We start from the raw sequence: 18,342 nt of genomic DNA, 5'->3' as shown, positions 1-18,342 counted from the left end.
TAATTTTTTTTTTTGCCGCAGCATGCACCCTGCAGTGTGGGATCTTAGTTTCCCGAGAAGGGATTGAATCATGCCAATTGCAGTGGAGGCTCCAAGTTCTAACCACAGGACCTCCAGGGAATTCCCTGAATTTTCATTTAAGTTCTCCAGAGAGTCTAATATTGTAGTCACAGCTGAAAACCACTGATCTAATCTAACACCGTGGTATAAAGATAAAGTAACAGCCCTAGGCATAATTTGAAGTGTAAAATTAGAGACTTGCAGGAAATCCTCTTTTGCTTCAGATGCCCTTAACCAGGTATTTTTAACCTGGAGTGCATGGTTGGGCTTCAAGGGGGTCCATGAACACCCTAAAAGTATATGCAAAATGTGTTTATATGCTCCAAGGGTATTTTTCTGGAAAAAGGTGCAGTTTTTAATAAGATTCTCCATAGGATGTGGTCTAGAAAAAGATGAATAATTATGGTATGCAAAATTCTTATAAGGAAGCTTCATCTGAGGAAAACAGTCCCATGGACAACTCTGACGGAGAATCCTAACGTCTGAGAGTCTTGTCATTCTCCAAACACTGTGGAAATAGGGTAATGGTTTCTGGTCACTGTATGCGAGGTTATATTGTTGATGTGATGGTAAAGCTTTTGTGATGAGGCATGCTTACACAAAAGTTTGTTATCTTTTTTTTTTTTTTTTTTTTTACTATATTTATCTAATAATAATAGGAAAACACAGCAACTTACCAAGACTTCGCAAAATTCTATTCACTCCGCTGGGCTCAGACTCAGGAATTGTTTCCAAATATTGGAGCGCCCGGACCTCAAACAAACCTACAAAGAAAACTCATGCTGCTCAAACTGTCATACACTCAAGACTGAAAAATCGACTGAATAAAACTCTGTGCTCATTACCAGTGTGCTTCCGGAGCTAAAACAATATCACAAAATAAAAATTTTCCCATAATAAACAACTGATCGTGAGTCCTTGTAGCCTTATGTTATTTTTTGTTTATATTATTTTCAAATCTTTCAAGTGTTCACTAAATACAGAGGGAGACCTTTAGGATGAAACTGACCTTTCACCCCACTTTTCCGAAGCTCTCGGTCCTGGATGAATCCTGCAAACATTTGAGTTTCCATGAAGAGATCCAGGAAGTGGCGTACACTTCGGGAGGTGTGAGATTTACGAAATGGCTCCCTTTGGAATACACGCTCCCCACGCTCAGTGACAGTCATGCTCAAAGAATAATGTCCCACCAGCTCCACAAAAAACCTGACAAATGCTTCGGACACCAGAGAGTTGAGTGTCACATCTTCTGCAAAATGAAAGAAAATAGAAAGGGGAAAAAAAATCCCCTAAGTTTTGTGTTTATAGGGACACTGGCTCTGGTTATAAAAGTGACACCTAGGGAATCATAGATTAAAGGTCAGAGAATAAATATAGGAATCCTCATTCTCAGCTTTCTTGCTCTCTTCATGACCAGAAAAATAGCAAATGGCTTATATCCTTACCGTCACTGTCTTCCCACACATACTGTGGTCTGCACATCTGTAATTTCCCTGGAACTGCTCTTTCAAAGACCAGTGAGAACCAGCTGAGTTTAATCTACTCTTCAATTTTTAATCCTCCTTAAAACTCTATGCTGCACTTGTGCTGCCCTCCTCCTCATTCCTTCTGTCTCCCACAATTTGATGGTCTTCCTGATTCCTCTCCTGCCTTTATGACCAAATATTTGTTTTACTCTTGACTCTTCTTCTTCTTCCTGGGATTGGTCTTTGGACCCCTTCTCTTCAACATTCCTTTCCTTAAAGAGCTAACTGGCATGGAGAGAGAGCTGACTTTCTTTGTCAATAATTCTCAACCTCAGATCTCCAGTCCTGATATTTCACAAAAATTCACCTTCCACACTTTCAGGCTACATTTTAGGTGATCATCAATTGGCTGTCCCATTAGCATTTATATTCCTTTTGTCTAAAAGTCACCATCTAGGGCATTTCCTGGCAGTCTAGTGGTTAGGACTCTGTGCTATCATTGCCCAGGGCACGGGTTTGATCCCTGGTCTGGGAACTAAGATGCTACAAGCCACTGCTGCTGCTGCTAAATCGCTTCAGTCGTGTCCGACTCTGTGCGACCCCACAGACGGCAGCCCACTAGGCTCCTCTGTCCCTGGGATTCTCCAGGCAAGAACACTGGAGTGGGTTGCCATTGCCTTCTCCAATGCATGAAAGTGAAAAGTGAAAGTGAAGTCGCTCAGTTGTCCCCAACTCTTAGCGACCCCATGGACTGGAGCCTACCAGGCTCCTCTGTCCATGGGATTTTCCAGGCAAGAGTACTAGAGTGGGGTGCCATTACCTTCTCTGGCTACAAGCCACAGGGCTCAGCCAAAAACAAAAAGTCACCATCTCAGGTCCTTTTAGGAAATTGGTAGACTATAAATCACATAAATAAACAATGCATGTCAAAACCAAATTCATTATATTTCTCCACCAAATCAGTTTCTCACTCAACTTTCTCATTTCATATTGCATCATGATTATTCCATAATAAATAATAATTTAATGAGTGCTTTTACAAATGTAGTAATAATCCAGACAGGCAGACGTATCATTTCCTTGTTACAGCTGAGGAAAATCAAGCTCAAATCAAAGACATTCTCAGGTCACCTCACCCAGTACCAGAGAGAAGCTGCAGGAACCCCCAAGTCAGGTGATTCTTAACCACTGTAATCTAGCACAGTGTGTCTCTTGCTCTTTCCTGTGGGCTGACTGGGAATCTGGGACTGAGGTTTAATCAGATTTTTACCATGAAACAGCTGTATAATAGTGGGCAACTTGTTTTACCTCTCAGGGCCTCTCTTTCTGTATCTGCACAACGAGGTGGCTGATTAGGCAATTTCTAAGGTCTCTTCTGACATTACATTTTTTAAGTTTTTTATTTTATGTTGGAGTGTAGCCAATTAGCAATGTTGTGATAGTTTCAGGTTTTACAGCAAAGCGACTCAGCCATACATATATGTGTATCCATTCTCCCCTAAACCCCACTCTTGACATTACATTTTTAATTTTTTTTAAGTTATTTATTTATTTGGCTATGCTGGGTCTTAGTTGTGGCATGTGCAATGTACTTCTCTGACCAGTGGCTGAACCTGGGCCCCCTGCACTGGGGGCACGGAGTCTTAGCCTTGGGACTACCAGGGAAGTCCTTATGTTTTTATTCTAATCTAGATTTCCATTATATTTTGTTCAACAGACTTTCTTCTCATCTGTTTTTTTCTGCAACTGAGAATCCATCACTGCTTTTATGGTCAACACTTTTGCCCCACTCTCTCATTCCTTCCAGTTATTGTCCCATCCCTCCTCCAGTTTACAGCAAAAAATTTCTCGGAAGATTTGTTTATACTTAGGGGGTCCCTAGTGGCTCAGCGGTAAAGAATTGCCTGCCAATGTAAGAGACTTGGGTTCAATCCCTTGGTTGGGACAATCTCCTGGAGAAGGAAACGGCAACCCACTTCAGTATTCTTGCCTGGGAAATCCCACGGACAGAGAAGCCTGGCGACCTACAGTCCATAGGGTCACAAGGAGTAGGATACGACTTAGCGACTAAACAACAACCCACTTTCTTACACCTAATTCCCTTTCTTTTAAAAATTATGTTTTTCAATACCTTATCTCCCATCCTTTGTTTCTCTTTTAATGTATATACATTATACATTCTTTTACATGCATGAATATTTCATAAGCCCAGCAATGAAATGACCACACAAATGCCCACCATCAAGATTAGAACAGAACATCACGTGTATCTCTGAAGTTCTCTGTGTGATGTCCTCTCAGTGGTATTCTTCCCCTACTTTCCAATAGAGGGTGACCGTTATTTGGAATTTTGGTATTTCATTTACTTTACGTAGTCTTACTACACACATGCAACCCCAACAACTTAACCCCAACCCCTAACAAGGTTCTGTATGTCTTTGAACATTATATAAAACATTATCTTCTACTGAAACTTATTATTTTATTCAGTGTGTGTGTATGTTTAATCTTTTTTTTTGGCTGCGCTGGGTTTTTGTTTCTGAGCAGAGGCGTTCTCTAGTTGCGATGAGCGGGGCTACTCTCGAGTTGCGGTGTGTGGGCGTCTCACTGCAATGGCTTCTCTTACTGCAGAGCACCGGCTCTAGGGTGTGCAGTCTTCGGTAGTTGTGGCGCACAGGTTTAGTTGCTCCAGCTTGTGGAATCTTCTGGGACCAGGGATAGACCTGGTGTCCCTGCATTGGCAGGCAGACTCTTAACCACTGGAAGTCCTCAGTGTGTGTTTTTAAGATTCTTTTTTAACGCTATATTCTCTTGTCAGTGGACACTGAGGTTGTTTCTAGTTTTTGCTATCACATATAATACCACTACAAAAATTACTGTACTTGTTTCCTAGTTATCATGTGCAAGAGCTCTCTTGTGTATATATTTAAAATGGAATTGTTGGGTTGTACCCACTCCAGTACTCTTGCCTAGAGAATCCCATGGAGGGAAGAGCCTGGTGGGCTGCAGACCATGGGGTCACTAAGAGTCGGACATGACTGAGCGACTTCACTTTCACTCTTCACTTTCATGCACTGGAGAAGGAAATGGCAACCCACTCCAGTGTTCTTGCCTGGAGAATCCCAGGGACGGGGGAGCCTGGTGGGCTGCCATCTATGGGGTCGCACGGGGTCGGACACGACTGAAGTGACTTAGTAGCAGCAGTAGCAGGATATATACACCTTTAACGTTACTAGATGATGCCAAATTGTTTTTCCAAAGGTACTGAACTAATTTAAACATTCTCATCAATACTTGATATTGTCAGACTTTAAAATTTTTACCAATATGGTGGATATAAAATGGTATCTCAGTGTGGTTTTAATTTACATTTTCCTGATTTTGATGAGGTTCTATATCTTTTCATATATTTGTTGGCCTTTCATATTTCCTCTTCTATGAAATGATTGTTCATATCTTTCCCCCATTTTTCTCTTGGGTTGACCATCTTTTTACTTTTAAATTGGAGGAATTTTAAAAACTAAATTTTAGATACTATTCCTTTGTTAGTTATATTTGTTGAAAATGTCTTCATTTAGTTTGTATCTTGTTTTTTATTCCTTTTCCATGGTGTCCCTTGATGAACAGAAAATTTTAAAATTTAACATAGTCAGGGACTTTCCTGGGTGGTCCAGTGGCTAAGACTCCATGCTCCCAATGCAGGGGCCTGAGTTTGATCCCAGGTCCAATAAGTGGAACCCAACAGGCTACAACTAAAAAAGATCTCATATGCCACAAAAAGATTCCACGTGCTACAACTAAAAAGAAAAAAAATCCCACATTTTTCTGCAACTAAAGACCCAACGCAGCCAAATAAATAAATAGTAAAATTTTTAAATTAGCACAGTCAAATTAATCAATCTTATCCTTTATAGTCTGTGTTCTTTGTGCCACATTTCAGAAATCCATTACTGTCCCCAAACATAAAATAGTTTCTATCATTTTCTAAACATTTTAAATGTTTTACTTGTAACATTAAGTCTTTAATTTATCCTAATTAATTCTGTGTATAATGTGGAGTACAGATCCATCTCTGTTTCTTTTCATGTGGAAAACCAGTTGCCCTAGAACTGTTTACCAAACGGTTCATTCTTTTCCCACTGCTATTCAGTGCTGGCACTGACTGACACAAATCAAGTTTCCTTATGCATGTGCATTCTCTATTCTTCCCATTTTTATTGCTCTGTTTGCTTCTTCTGAACCCAAATAATCTCAATTACTATGACCTTATAGTTAATCTTGATGTTCTGTAGCGCAAGCTCGTCAATCTTGTTTTTTTTTCAGGAGTGTCTTAGCTATTCTTGGCCTTTTGCTCTTCTGCTAAAATTTTACAAAAAGATGAAGGTCATTCTAGTTTTCTCTTGAACTTACCCCCGTCTCACTTTCTTCCCACCTTTTCATTGAATCTGCTGTTACCAAGGTTTCCAGAGCCCTTCCCATTGTCAAATCCACTGGTCAATTCTCAGTTTTCATATTATTGGCCTCTTTGTGGCATTAAATATAACTGTTTACTCTTTCCTTCATGGAATACTTTCTTCACTCAGCTTCTGCAATCCATACTCCTGTGTTTTCCACCTACTTCACTAGCTGCTCTTTTTAGTCTCCTTTGCTGGATTCTTCTCTTCCCAACTGTCAAAAGTTATAAATTCAAGCACATCATTCCCAAACAGGGCTCAATCCTTAAATTGTTTAAATTTTCTACTTATACTCACTCTATTGGGTTATCTCATCTGGTTCCTCAGATTTAAAATAGCAATGTATGTCTCTAGCCTAAATCTTTCCTCTGAATTTCAAATTCTTGTATATAAATGCCTACTTGATATCTCCAGGTGAATGTCTGCCAGATATTAGATAGGTATCCAATAGGTAGCTCAAGGGGCTTCCCTGATAGCTTAGTTGGTAAAGAATCCACCTGCAATGCAGGAGACCCCGGTTTGATTCCTGGGTTGGGAAGATCTACTGGAGAAGGGATAGGCTACCCACTCCAGTATTCTTGGGCTTCCCTTATGACTCAGCTGGTAAAGAACCTGCCCACAATGCGGGAGACCTGGGTTTGATCCCTGAGTTGGGAAGATGAAACTGTTAAGAGAATGAATGGGCTTCCCTGATAGCTCAGTTGGTAAAGAATCCGCCTGCAATGCAGGATACCCCAGTTTGCTTTGTTCAATTCCTGGGTCAGGATGATCCACTGAAGAACAGATAGGCCATCCACTCCAGTATTCTTGGGTTTCCCTTGTGGCTCAGCTGGTAAAGAATCCGACTGAAACACGGGAGACCTGGGTTTGGTCCCTGGGTTGGGAAGATCCACTGGAGAAGGGAAAGGCTACCCACTCCAGTATTCAGGCCTGGGAAATTCCATGGACTGCATAGTCCATGGGGTTGCAAAGAGTCGGACACAACTGAGTGACTTTCACGTTCAGGTATCTCAAACTTAATGTTCAAAACTGAACTTTTAGTTACTCCTCTAAACTTGCTCCTTCTCTAATGATCCCCATCAGTAAACAGCCTTTGAGTTCTCATCTGTAAAATGGGGATTAAATAATAATACCTGCTTCATACAGATATTACAAGGATCAAATAAGATGTATGCTAAGTGCTTAAAATAATGCTTGGCATACAGTAAGCCACCCAATAAATATTATTCATCTTTTCATTTAACAAATACTTACTGAGTACCTATTTAGTGAATGCTGTTCAAAGTATTGGAAATAGAAAACAAACAGACAGTCACTGTTCTCATAGAACTTACACTCTAGCACATCAGATGGTGATGAAGGCCATGGAGAAAAATTAGGTCAGGAAGGAGGACAGGAAGTGCTAAGGGAATGGGGACAAGTGTAAACAGGACAGTCAGGAAAAGCCTCACTAAGAAACTGACATTTGAGCATGGACCTACAAGAACAAAGAGCAGGAGCCATGTGCCTAGGGGAATAGCATTCCATACATGGAACTGAGCAAATGCCAAAGTCCTGAAAAAGAAGAGGACTTGGCACATCGAGGGTGAGCAAGGAAGCTGACTATCAGTTTATGAAGGCACAGGCAATCTCATATTACTTTTATATATGCTTTGGCAGGATGCTGGGCATTTGGTTTTTACTGTGTTGACCTTAAATCCTCAGCCACTTGTCTCATACCTTGTGAAAAATTCTGCTCCTGAGCCAATATTTCATTTCGTTCTTCCAAAATCTGTATCAGGGCAGCTTGTAGTTTAGGTGGTAGAATTTCATCCTCATCAGATACCTTAAGAGAAGAAAATTGAGATTTTCATGAGCTTTGAGAGAGAAAGTCTCAAACTTAGGGCCCTATTAAAGTCCCCCAGGTGCCACAGGTGGCTTTGTATGTATTTCGGCTAAAAGGAGTCTGTCTGAAGCTTCCTTCCCTACATTGAACAGAATCCATGATGTTTCTGGTGTGGAAGTGTTAGTTGCTCAGTCGTGTCCGACTCTTTATGACCCTGCGGGCTGTAGCCTGCTAGGCTCTTTTGTCCATGGGATTCTCCAGGCAAGAGTACTGTAGTAGGTAGCCATTCCCTTCTCCAGAGGATCTTTCCCACCCAGGGATTGAACCCTGGTCTCCTGCACTGCAGGCAGATTCTTTACCATCTGAGCCACCAGGGAACATCTTAATTAAATTTAAGAAACATAAATAATATGTCTTATAAGACTCTTTGGAAGTTTCCAAACCAAATAGTTCTCATCTCCAAGTCATATGATATATTCCAAAGATCATTCCCAAATAAATGGTGTTTCAAATGTGATGAGCTGATTGATTATGAAACAAGAAACATTCTTTTCACCCTATGTTCAATGCTCACAAACCTATATACAGGTTACATACAGAGGGTTGCTCTAAGGCTTTTCTAATTCTCCTCTTCACTATCCAGAATAAGTGACTATTTCTTTTTGCCCCTACTGTATCTTGTGCAAATTTCAAAATATATATCATTTCTAAAACTTTATGGCTATATCTGCTCCCTCTCCCCCTTTAAACTGTAAGGCCTGAGGGATCAAGCTGAGTGTCTTACTCATCTTTAGTTTCTGACCGACTAGCAGAACATCTAGAAATAATTGGTGTTGAATGCTTGTTAAATTTAATTAAATTAGAGGCCTATATATCAACCCATAAGACTTGAAGGGAGGGTCACCTCTTTTGAGAATGACATTTAATCTGTTTCCTCCTTCCTTAAATTGAGACAGACAGCTATGAACCCAAGAAAAATTTTTCAGGTCAATCTCGTATGATTGGCCACAGTGTCAAGTCAAGTGTGTATGTAGGAACTATAGGTCTTGCCTGAGTCACCTTCTCTAAGTACTTTCACATATTTTCTGGCCAATTATCCCCAAACATTATGTAATCATCTCCTTTGTCACCCACCTCCTGTAAAAACTTGTCTGCGCAGAGATCAACTATCAGCACCTATGGAATAAAGGAGCCAGACAAGTTAAACCAGAGACATTCAGAGAGAAATACATTAGGCGTTGTTAGATCAGGAAGAATGCTTTGATTCTTTCATGCAATGGGAATAGTTTTAAACTTAAAGGGTTTTTTGGTTTTGTTTTTAATTGAAATATAACTGACTTAAATATTATAATAGTTTCCAGTATATAAAGTGATTGGATATTGTTATGCATTAAAGTTTTAGCCCATTTAAAAGCTAACTCATCAACACTAGTAAAGAATATTTCAAGTTAAAAAAAATGATGGTGGCACACCTAGAGATTAAAAGAGACTAAAAAAAACCACACCAACCAAATACAGTGTATAGACTTTATCTGGGACCTAATTCAAGCTATGAAAAATTTACGAAATAATTAGACATCTGAATATTGAATTTTTCTGATATTAAAAACTGTTATTAAATTTTTTAGGTGTGATAATGGTATTGTGATTATGTTAAAATGATCTTAGGCTTAGATATTCATATTGTAATATTTAGAATTATGAAATAACATAAGGATATACTTCAAAATATTATGGGAGAGAGGTAGTACAATTAGTCTAAACTTTATAAGTATTTAAGGAGGGTAATTAATTTTATTCTTTTTTCATTTTTACATATGTTTAAAATTTCCATAGTAACAAAGTAAAAAATAGGTTAATACCAAAATTAGGAATGTTTCTATATGCTAACAATAAAGTATCTGAAAAATAAATTAAGAAAACAACTTCATCTTCAACTATATCAAAAAGAATAAAATACCTAGGAATAAATTTAAATAAGGAGGTAAAAGATATCTATGCTGAAAACTATAAGATACCGGTAAGAGGAACTGAACAATACACAAATAAATGGAAAGATATTCTGTGCTCATGGAGTGGAAGAACCAATATTGTTAAAAAGTTTGTACTACCCAAAGCAATCTACAGTCAGTGCAATCCCCATCAAAATTCCAATGGCAATTTTCACAGAAATAGAACAATTCTAAAATTTCTGTGGAACCACAAAAGACCCCAAATAGCCAAAGCAATCTTACGAAAGAAGAATAAAGGTAGAGGCCATCATACGTTCTCATTTCAAACTATTACAAAGCTATAGCAATCAAAACAGTGTAGTACTAGTATAAAACAGACACATAGCTTAATGGAACAGAATACAGGGTTCAAAAATAAACCTCACAAATAGTCCATTAGCTTATGACAATGGAGCCAAGAATATACAACAGGGAAAGGACAATCTCTTCAACAAATGGTTATAGGAAAATTAGCTGCATGCCAAAAAATAAAATTGGATCCCTATCTTATACCATACACAAAATCAACTCAAAATGAATTAATGACTTAAACATAAGACCTGAAATCATGAAACTCCTAGAAAACATAGCGGGGTAGCATCTTTACATTGGTCTTAGCAATGATTTTTTGGATTTGACACCAAAAGCACAGGTAACAAAGGCAAAAATAAGCAGGTTGGACCACATCAAACTAAAAAGCTTCTGAATAGCAAAGGAAACCATCAGTAAAATAAAGAGAAAACCTACAGAATGGGAGAAAAATACCTGAAATTCATATACTGGTTAAGGGGTTAATATCCAAAACATATAAAGAACTCATACAACTCAACAGGAAAAAAAGAAACTCCAAAGAATCCAATTTAAAAACAGGTAGAGGGAAAAAAAACAAAAAACAGGCAGAGGAATTGAATAGACATTATTCCAAAGAAGGCATGCAGATGACTAATAAACATATGAAAAGATACTCTACATCAAAGAAATGCAGACCAAAAAACAACAATGTGATATTATCACCTGTTAGAACGATTATTAACTAAAGACAAGAGATAACAGATACTGGCAAGAATGTAGAGAAAAGGAAACTATTGTGTACTCTTTATGGAAATGTAAATTGGTTTTGCCACTCTGGAAACAGTAAGGAGGTTCCTCAAAAAATTAAAAATAGAACCAGCACATAATTTAGCAATGCCACTTCTGGGCATGTATCCAAAGGAAACAAAATCACTATTTTGAAGAATAGCTGCACCCCCATGTTCACTGCAGCATTATTTACAACAGCCATAACAATGAAACAACCTAACTGTCCATACAGATGACTAGATAAAGAGGTGTATATATATACATACAATATATACATACAATATATACAATGGAATATTATTCAGCTATACAAAGAAGGAAATCCGGCCATAGTAACAATGTGGATGCTAAGTGAAATAAGTTAAGCAGAGAAAAACAAATACCATATGATCTCACTTACATGTGGAATCTAAAACAACCGAATTCATAGATACAGAGAACAGATTGGTGGTTGCCAGAGATGGGTTGGGAGATAGATAAAATGGGTATAGGGAATCAAAAGGCACAAATTTCCAGTTATAAGGTAAGTAAGTGCTGGATATGTAATGTACAGCATGTGACTACAGTTAACAATACTATATTGTATATTTGAAACTTGCTAAGAGTCCATCTTAAAAGTTGTCATCACAAGAAAAAACTTTTTCTAACTATGTTAGGTGATGGATATTAACTAAACTTACTGTGGTAATCATTTTGAAATATATGCATGTGTGTGTGTGTATGAAGTCCTTTCAGTCATGTCTGACTATTTGTGACCCTATGGACTGTAGCCTGCCAGGCTCCTCTGTACATGGGATTCTCCAGGCAAGAATACTGGAGCGGGTTGCCATTTCCTCCTCCAAGGCATCATCATGACCCAGGGATCAAACCCACGTCTCTTATGCCTAATGCATTGGTAGGTGGATTCTTTACCACCAGTGTCACCAAGGAAGCCCTCAAATATAGGTATATATCATATCATATCATTCAGTTCAGTTCAGTTCAGTCGCTCAGTCGTGTCTGACTCTTTGCAACCCCATGAATCGCAGTACGCCAGGCCTCTCTGTCCATCACCAACTCCCGGAGTTCACTCAGACTCACATCCATCGAGTCAGTGATGCCATCCAGCCATCTCATCCTCTGTCGTCCCCTTCTCCTCCTGCCCCCAATCCCTCCCAGCATCAGAGTCTTTTCCAATGAGTCAACTCTTTGCATGAGGTGGCCAAAGTATTGGAGTTTCAGCTTTAGCATCATTCCTTCCAAAGAAATCACAGGGCTGATCTCCTTCATGGACTGGTTGGATCTCCTTGCAGTCCAAGGGACTCTCAAGAGTCTTCTCCAACACCACAGTTCAAAAGCATCAATTCTTCAGTTCTCAGCCTTCTTCACAGTCCAACTCTCATATCCATACATGACCACAGGAAAAACCATAGCCTTGACTAGATGGACCTTTGTTGGCAAAGTAATGTCTCTGCTTTTGAATATGCTATCTAGGTTGGTCATAACTTTCCTTCCAAGGAGTAAGCGTCTTTTAATTTCATGGCTGCAGTCACCATCTGCAGTGATTTTGGAGCCCCCCAAAATAAACTCTGACACTGTTTTCTACTGTTTCCCCATCTATTTCCCATGAAGTGATGGGACCAGATGCCATGATCTTCGTTTTCTGAACGTTGAGCTTTAAGCCAACTTTTTCACTCTCCTCTTTCACTTTCATCAAGAGGCTTTTGAGTTCCTCTTCACTTTCTGCCATAAGGGTGGTGTCATCTGCATATCTGAGGTGATTGATATTTCTCCCAGCAATCTTGATTCCAGCTTGTGTTTCTTCCACTCCAGCGTTTCTCATGATGCACTCTGCATAGAAGTTAAATAAGCAGGGTGACAATATACAGCCTTGACGTACTCCTTTTCCTGTTTGGAACCAGTCTGTTGTTCCATGTCCAGTTCTAACTGTTGCTTCCTGACCTGCATATAGATTTCTCAAGAGGCAGATCAGGTGGTCTGGTATTCCCATCTCTTGAAGAATTTTCCACAGTTTATTGTGATCCACACAGTCAAAGGCTTTGGCATAGTCAATAAACCAGAAATAGATGTTTTTCTGGAACTCTCTTGCTTTTTCCATGATCCAGCGGATGTTGGCAATTTGATATCTGGTTCCTCTGCCTTTTCTAAAATCATATCATTATGTTGTACATTTAAACTAACACAATGTTATATGTAAATCATTTCTCAAAAAAATTGGAGGGGGGAGGTTAACCCATCAGTGTAATAAAGAAGAGTTTTTTCAGTAAGTGGTACTCGGATAGTAGGCTATCCATATTTAAAAAAATGAAATGATCCCTACCTCCTTTCTTTCTTTTTTGGTCATATCGCGCAGCTTGTGAGATCTTAGTTCCCCAACCAGGGACTGAACTGACATCCTCAGCAGTGAAAGTGCTGAGTCCTAATCACTAGACTGCCAGGGAATTCTCCCTACCTCCTATTATATACAAAAAAATAAAATAAAAAATCAATCCCCAGGCTTAAGAGCCAAAAATTAAAGGCATTATAATAAAGCTTTCAGGAACTAACAGAGGAGGCTATTTCCATGAAGCTAATATTAAGAAAAACTTAAGCAGTTCACACACACACACACAAAAACACTAACCATTTAAAAAAAAAAAAAAAAAGATTGACAGTTCTGGCCACATTAAAATTAAGAGCATTTCCATATTTAAAAAAAATCTTTTTGGAGAATGAAAAGCCAAACCACAAAGGAGTTCATATTCAGAGTATGAAAAGGCCTCTTACAAATCAATGAAAGTAATCAATTCAGCAGAAGGACAGCCTATGGATTTTACAAAAATTGACATTCAAATGGCTAATAAACATATAGAAAGATGCTCACCCTCAACCATAATCAAGGAATACCAATAAAACCAAAATAAAATACAACTATCTGATAAGCTAAATTATATGAACTGATCACAACAAGGGCTGACAAGGATATGGAGCAACAGGAACTCTCATACACTGCTGGAAGAAGTTTAACTTGGCACAAGTACTTTGGAAAAGCTTGACTTTACTTACTAAAGTTGAAGATATGTTTTCTCTATGACCCAGCAATTCCATTTCCAAATATTTGCCCATAAAACTGTATGCACATATGTACCAAGGGTCATGAACAAGAATATTTATAGCAGCATTATTAATAATAACTCCAAACTAGAAACAACTCAAATGTCCATCAACTGTAGAATGGATGAGAAAACTGCAGTACATTCACACAATGGATTACTATACACAATCAGAATGATCAAACTACTGTTAAACTCACAACATGGGTGAATCTTAAAGATATAATGTTGCTTGAAAGAAGCCAGACTAAGAAAAAAAAAAGAAAAGAAAAATATTGCTGTATGAATCCATTTATATCAAGCTTAAAACCAGGCAAAACTGAACTATATTGTCTAGGGATACATGCCCAGGATGTTAAGTTATAAAGAAAAACAAGAAAATGAGCATCAAAATTCAAGATAATAGTTACCTTTTGCAAGGAGTGGGGTTAGAGAACAGTGATTAGAGGAAAGCATGAGGGGGACTTCCCTGGCAGTCCAGTGGTCAAGATGCCAAGCTCCAAGTGTAGGGGCAGAGGTTTGATCCCTGGTCAGGAACTAAGATCCCACATGCCACACAATATGGCCAAACAATAAATAAGAATAATTAAAAAAAATTTTTAAAACAAGAAAAAGAAGGCATGATGAGGACTTTGTTTCCAGGGCTGTAATGTCTCTATTCTATTCTAATGTTGGTTATCATTAGCATTCACTTTGTGATAATTAACTGAGCTATACATTTTGTTCTATATGTATGTTATATTTGAAAGAATTTAAAAATTAACCCAGAGTAGTTTTTGTGCATGATTTAAAAAAAAAAAAAAGACCTATTCTTCAGAATAACACAAGAATTAGCCGATGGTTCAATGCTATAAATAAGATATAACTTCAGATTCATGTGTACTATAGTATTTTTCTCATTTTAATAAGCAGATACAAAAATATGATAGCATAACAATAATAAGTACATATTATCATTAATTAATGACATATCCGTCACTGTTAAAAATCACTTGTTTTCATTTGCCAGTGCTGCAATCTTTTTCACAGGTACTAATTCTCCCATATTACCTCTTCAATGGGTAGGTCCTGGAGCTGTGGTAAGGAGCAAGACAGGATTCCAATAAGGAATGGAGTAGGTGAGCACACAATGTCAATCATAGATGCTGGCAGGACCGGGATGTAGGTATGCTGCCAGGTGAATGGATACAGTGTGGCAACCGCTGCATGACCACATTTTGACAGGGTGCTAGCCAGAGGAGAAAGCAAACTGATATCACATAAACAGCAACATATGGTGAGCATGTCAGATATGACATTACAGCATTACAAACCAGTGATCGCAGATGAACAATTCTGTGATTACTCATTAACATTCTATTTAATTTTTAACTTAATTTTCTGAAAATCTTTAATCTCAATCCAGTTGTTTCCCACAATTTATATTGCTAAAAACTAGTGTATACTCAGAGAATCAATACCAATTTTTAACAAGTTTCAACAAAACACATTTTAAAGGTAAATTAATTGCAATCCTCAAAAGAGACTGGTATAGCTGAACACAATTAGCTTTTGTATTATCCATGTCTCTACAGCATTAAGTAATTGAGATCCTACCTAAACGTTTGTTTTTGTTTTTTTTTTAATATGGCCAAATTCTAAAACACTAAGAACAAGTAAAACCCCAGTCTGATGTGACATATCTTACTTATTTCTCACCTTAGGCTGTTGGCGACAAAGATTACCCTCCGCTCCAAAAGGAGAGAGGCACAGACTCGAATGAGATGGCACACGCTCAGGCACTTAAAGAGACACTCAAAATCAACATGTTCCAGCCGTGAGTCCAGTGGTCGGCACAGTTCAATGGACTGAAATGCAAACACTTCAATTAGGGGAGCTGAGGTGGGAAAAGATCCCTAATGACAATACTAAAGGACCCTATCACTCTTTTACAGATTAAATTCAAGAGAGAGGGGCTGCTGCAGTTTGTGAAGCAGCCTACACTGATCTCAAGACTTAATACTTTATAGTTTCATGCCATAAATTTCTGGTGAAATCTTTTATCCCACCGGACAACATTTGTCATATTGAAATTGACCTCTTGCAGATCAACTTATGAGTGGTTCAATCTATGAATGGTAGAGAAACCTCTGGTTCTTGGGGTCTAGGATCAACAATCTCACAGATGAACTGGATGTTTCTCTAGTGCTTCTGCGACTGAAACACACTCTGTGTAATTTATGAAAAGGAGAAAGGTTTCTATCACGTAAGGTCTACTAGCATAAGGACTGCGTGTTGGCAGCTAGCGAGTCTCCTCAAAATTAACTAACTTACCCCATCTCCAGCCCCAGGGAGGTAGCTCTTCACTGTGATGGTGCGTCCAGGAGCTGGGAAAGGAGCTTCCATGACACTTCGCATGAAGGGGTAAACCAAAGCTGGAGACATTTCTCTTCTTTTCTCTACTTCGTCTAGAATCTACATACACAAAACATATCTTTTTTTTTTTTAATTAAGGACTCAGTTCAAAAACATAAAAGAATCCTATTAAAGGAACTGAAAAACTGAAATCCTATTAAAGGAACTGCACAAACTTGAAAATAATACGATCACCAGATTTTAAGACAGATAAGCTTCTGCCACCTTTAATAAAAGTTCATTAAAGGCCTCCTTTCTCTTGGAGGTATCTTTAAATCTCTAAGAAAAGTTACAAAAATAGATCAATTTAATTTTAGAAAGGAGCCCCTTTTTATATCACCAAGGAAGGGGCAAAGAAAGTAACACAATAATATCCTGCAGTTTGGTGCTTGGGAGAGACATGAGACAAGATAAACTTCAGGCAAAGTTCCGCTTTAAGCAGCAAGGTTTAGCAAACCCAAGTGAGGATTACAGGGCAACATCATGTGGTTTAGAGATCTAAGTTTAAGCCTTCAAACCTGTAGTTCGAATCTACTAAAGGAAAACCCTTTCTAAAGTAGAATGTTAAAAGTCTATGCCACTTAACATTGCCTAGTGAAGCCATCAGAAACAAAGATGTACTCAGGGCTCAGAAAGGACACCATCTTTCATAGCACCCATTCTCCACTCACCTTTGAAAAAAGGTTGAAGCAGCCTAGGCGACTGACCATGCAGTATACCTCAGGGAGTCGCTTTCCTTTGCCTTCTGGCTAAACAACAACAACAACAAAGCAAAAATTAAGTAGCACAAGTCTTTACTAATTTGGACTATTTATACCTCTTAATACTCCTTAGTATAGAGTAGGAACCAAAGGTCTCATTCTCAGGGAACACTGAAAGATGGAAAAATGCTAAAAAAAAAAAAAAAGATGGTATGATTCATTCCAGCTTAATGAAGGCATCTAAGCAAGAAGAAAGTAACTCAGAGCTCCCTCGACTAGCTCATTGTACTCCATTCCTCAAACATAAGCAGACTGACTTCAGTTACAATGTCAGTGCTTTCATTATCTATTACCGACAAATAAAATAAATCCATACCCTTTCTATTCCAAAACACTCTGTGGCTAACCTCCACCCTGCTCTTACTGTTTAAAGCTAACATAGCTTCTTTGTAATACACAGATCATTGAGTAGCCCCCAGACTCATCTAGAAATTATGCTTCTGAAGTTCCCAGTCTGACTCTATTGTTTCTTGACCAAAGCTGCCTGGAACACAGGTCTGGGACTTACCAAGAGCTTCTTACAGTAACCAAACCACCGGCTCCCATCTTCACCAGTTAAGACAAAGGAGAAGGTTTCACTGAAAAAAATAGTCAATAGTTTGAGATTCAAACAACTACTTATGACATTCCTTGGAACAAGAAATTAAAAATTAGTGTCTAACAGCAGCAATTTTGTGATGTAAGAGGAAGCATCAATATTACATTTATTGCAAGTCATGTTCTTCCTGAGGGAAAATTCTCAAATTCTCAAAGGTCCAGCCCTTGAGAATATCTTACTTTGTACTGGAGTGAGAGAACAGGTATGGGATGAGCTGCTGAAGCCATCACCTCCTTTCACTTTCTTATTTATCCGGTCAGCTATTGATCAAGTCTATTTTCCTTTTGTTGAATGCTCAGTTTAGCCAAACACATAGGTAAGCTAAAAAGGATTTTAATAAGCTATTCTTCCTTTCCAAATTCTTCTACTTAGTTTTGAGAGGTCATATGGAACAGTGATAGGCAAAAGATTATATCCTTAATATATAAAAAATAATAGGAAAATTGATATCTCATTAGAAACATAGGCAAAAGATAAAATGCATAGGTAACTTACAAAATGAAGACCTAGAGAGGCTCAAGAAATAAATTCATTAACAATCAAAAGGAATTCAAATCTGAACAACATTATATACATACATCTATATACGGACAAGAATAAAGATTGGAAGGGAACATCTCA

At 38.3% G+C, this 18,342-nt stretch overlaps 1 protein-coding gene across 3 annotated transcripts in view; it reads right to left on the bottom strand.

Annotated features, from left to right (window-relative positions):
• DENND2C (DENN domain containing 2C) overlaps window positions 1-18,342 on the bottom strand; it is a 93,202-nt gene that overhangs the window by 2,302 nt on the left and 72,558 nt on the right. For 2 of the 3 annotated variants that reach the window (XM_061410375.1, XM_061410385.1), the window contains exons 10-18: window positions 17,632-17,701; window positions 17,034-17,111; window positions 16,282-16,422; window positions 15,667-15,815; window positions 15,019-15,196; window positions 8,940-8,981; window positions 7,700-7,805; window positions 1,070-1,309; window positions 738-824 (exon numbers count right to left, since the gene is read on the bottom strand). In XM_061410375.1, the coding sequence (XP_061266359.1) occupies window positions 738-824; window positions 1,070-1,309; window positions 7,700-7,805; window positions 8,940-8,981; window positions 15,019-15,196; window positions 15,667-15,815; window positions 16,282-16,422; window positions 17,034-17,111; window positions 17,632-17,701 (1,091 nt within the window). The remainder of the gene's footprint in view (window positions 1-737; window positions 825-1,069; window positions 1,310-7,699; window positions 7,806-8,939; window positions 8,982-15,018; window positions 15,197-15,666; window positions 15,816-16,281; window positions 16,423-17,033; window positions 17,112-17,631; window positions 17,702-18,342) is intronic. The other variant, XM_061410394.1, reaches the window with a different exon arrangement.

This window comes from Bos javanicus, chromosome 3 (genome assembly GCF_032452875.1).
Source record: "Bos javanicus breed banteng chromosome 3, ARS-OSU_banteng_1.0, whole genome shotgun sequence".
In the NCBI taxonomy this organism is placed as follows: Eukaryota; Metazoa; Chordata; class Mammalia; order Artiodactyla; family Bovidae; genus Bos; species Bos javanicus.
Note: the sequence above shows the minus strand (reverse complement) of the source record. Positions and strands in the feature narration are given on the sequence as shown.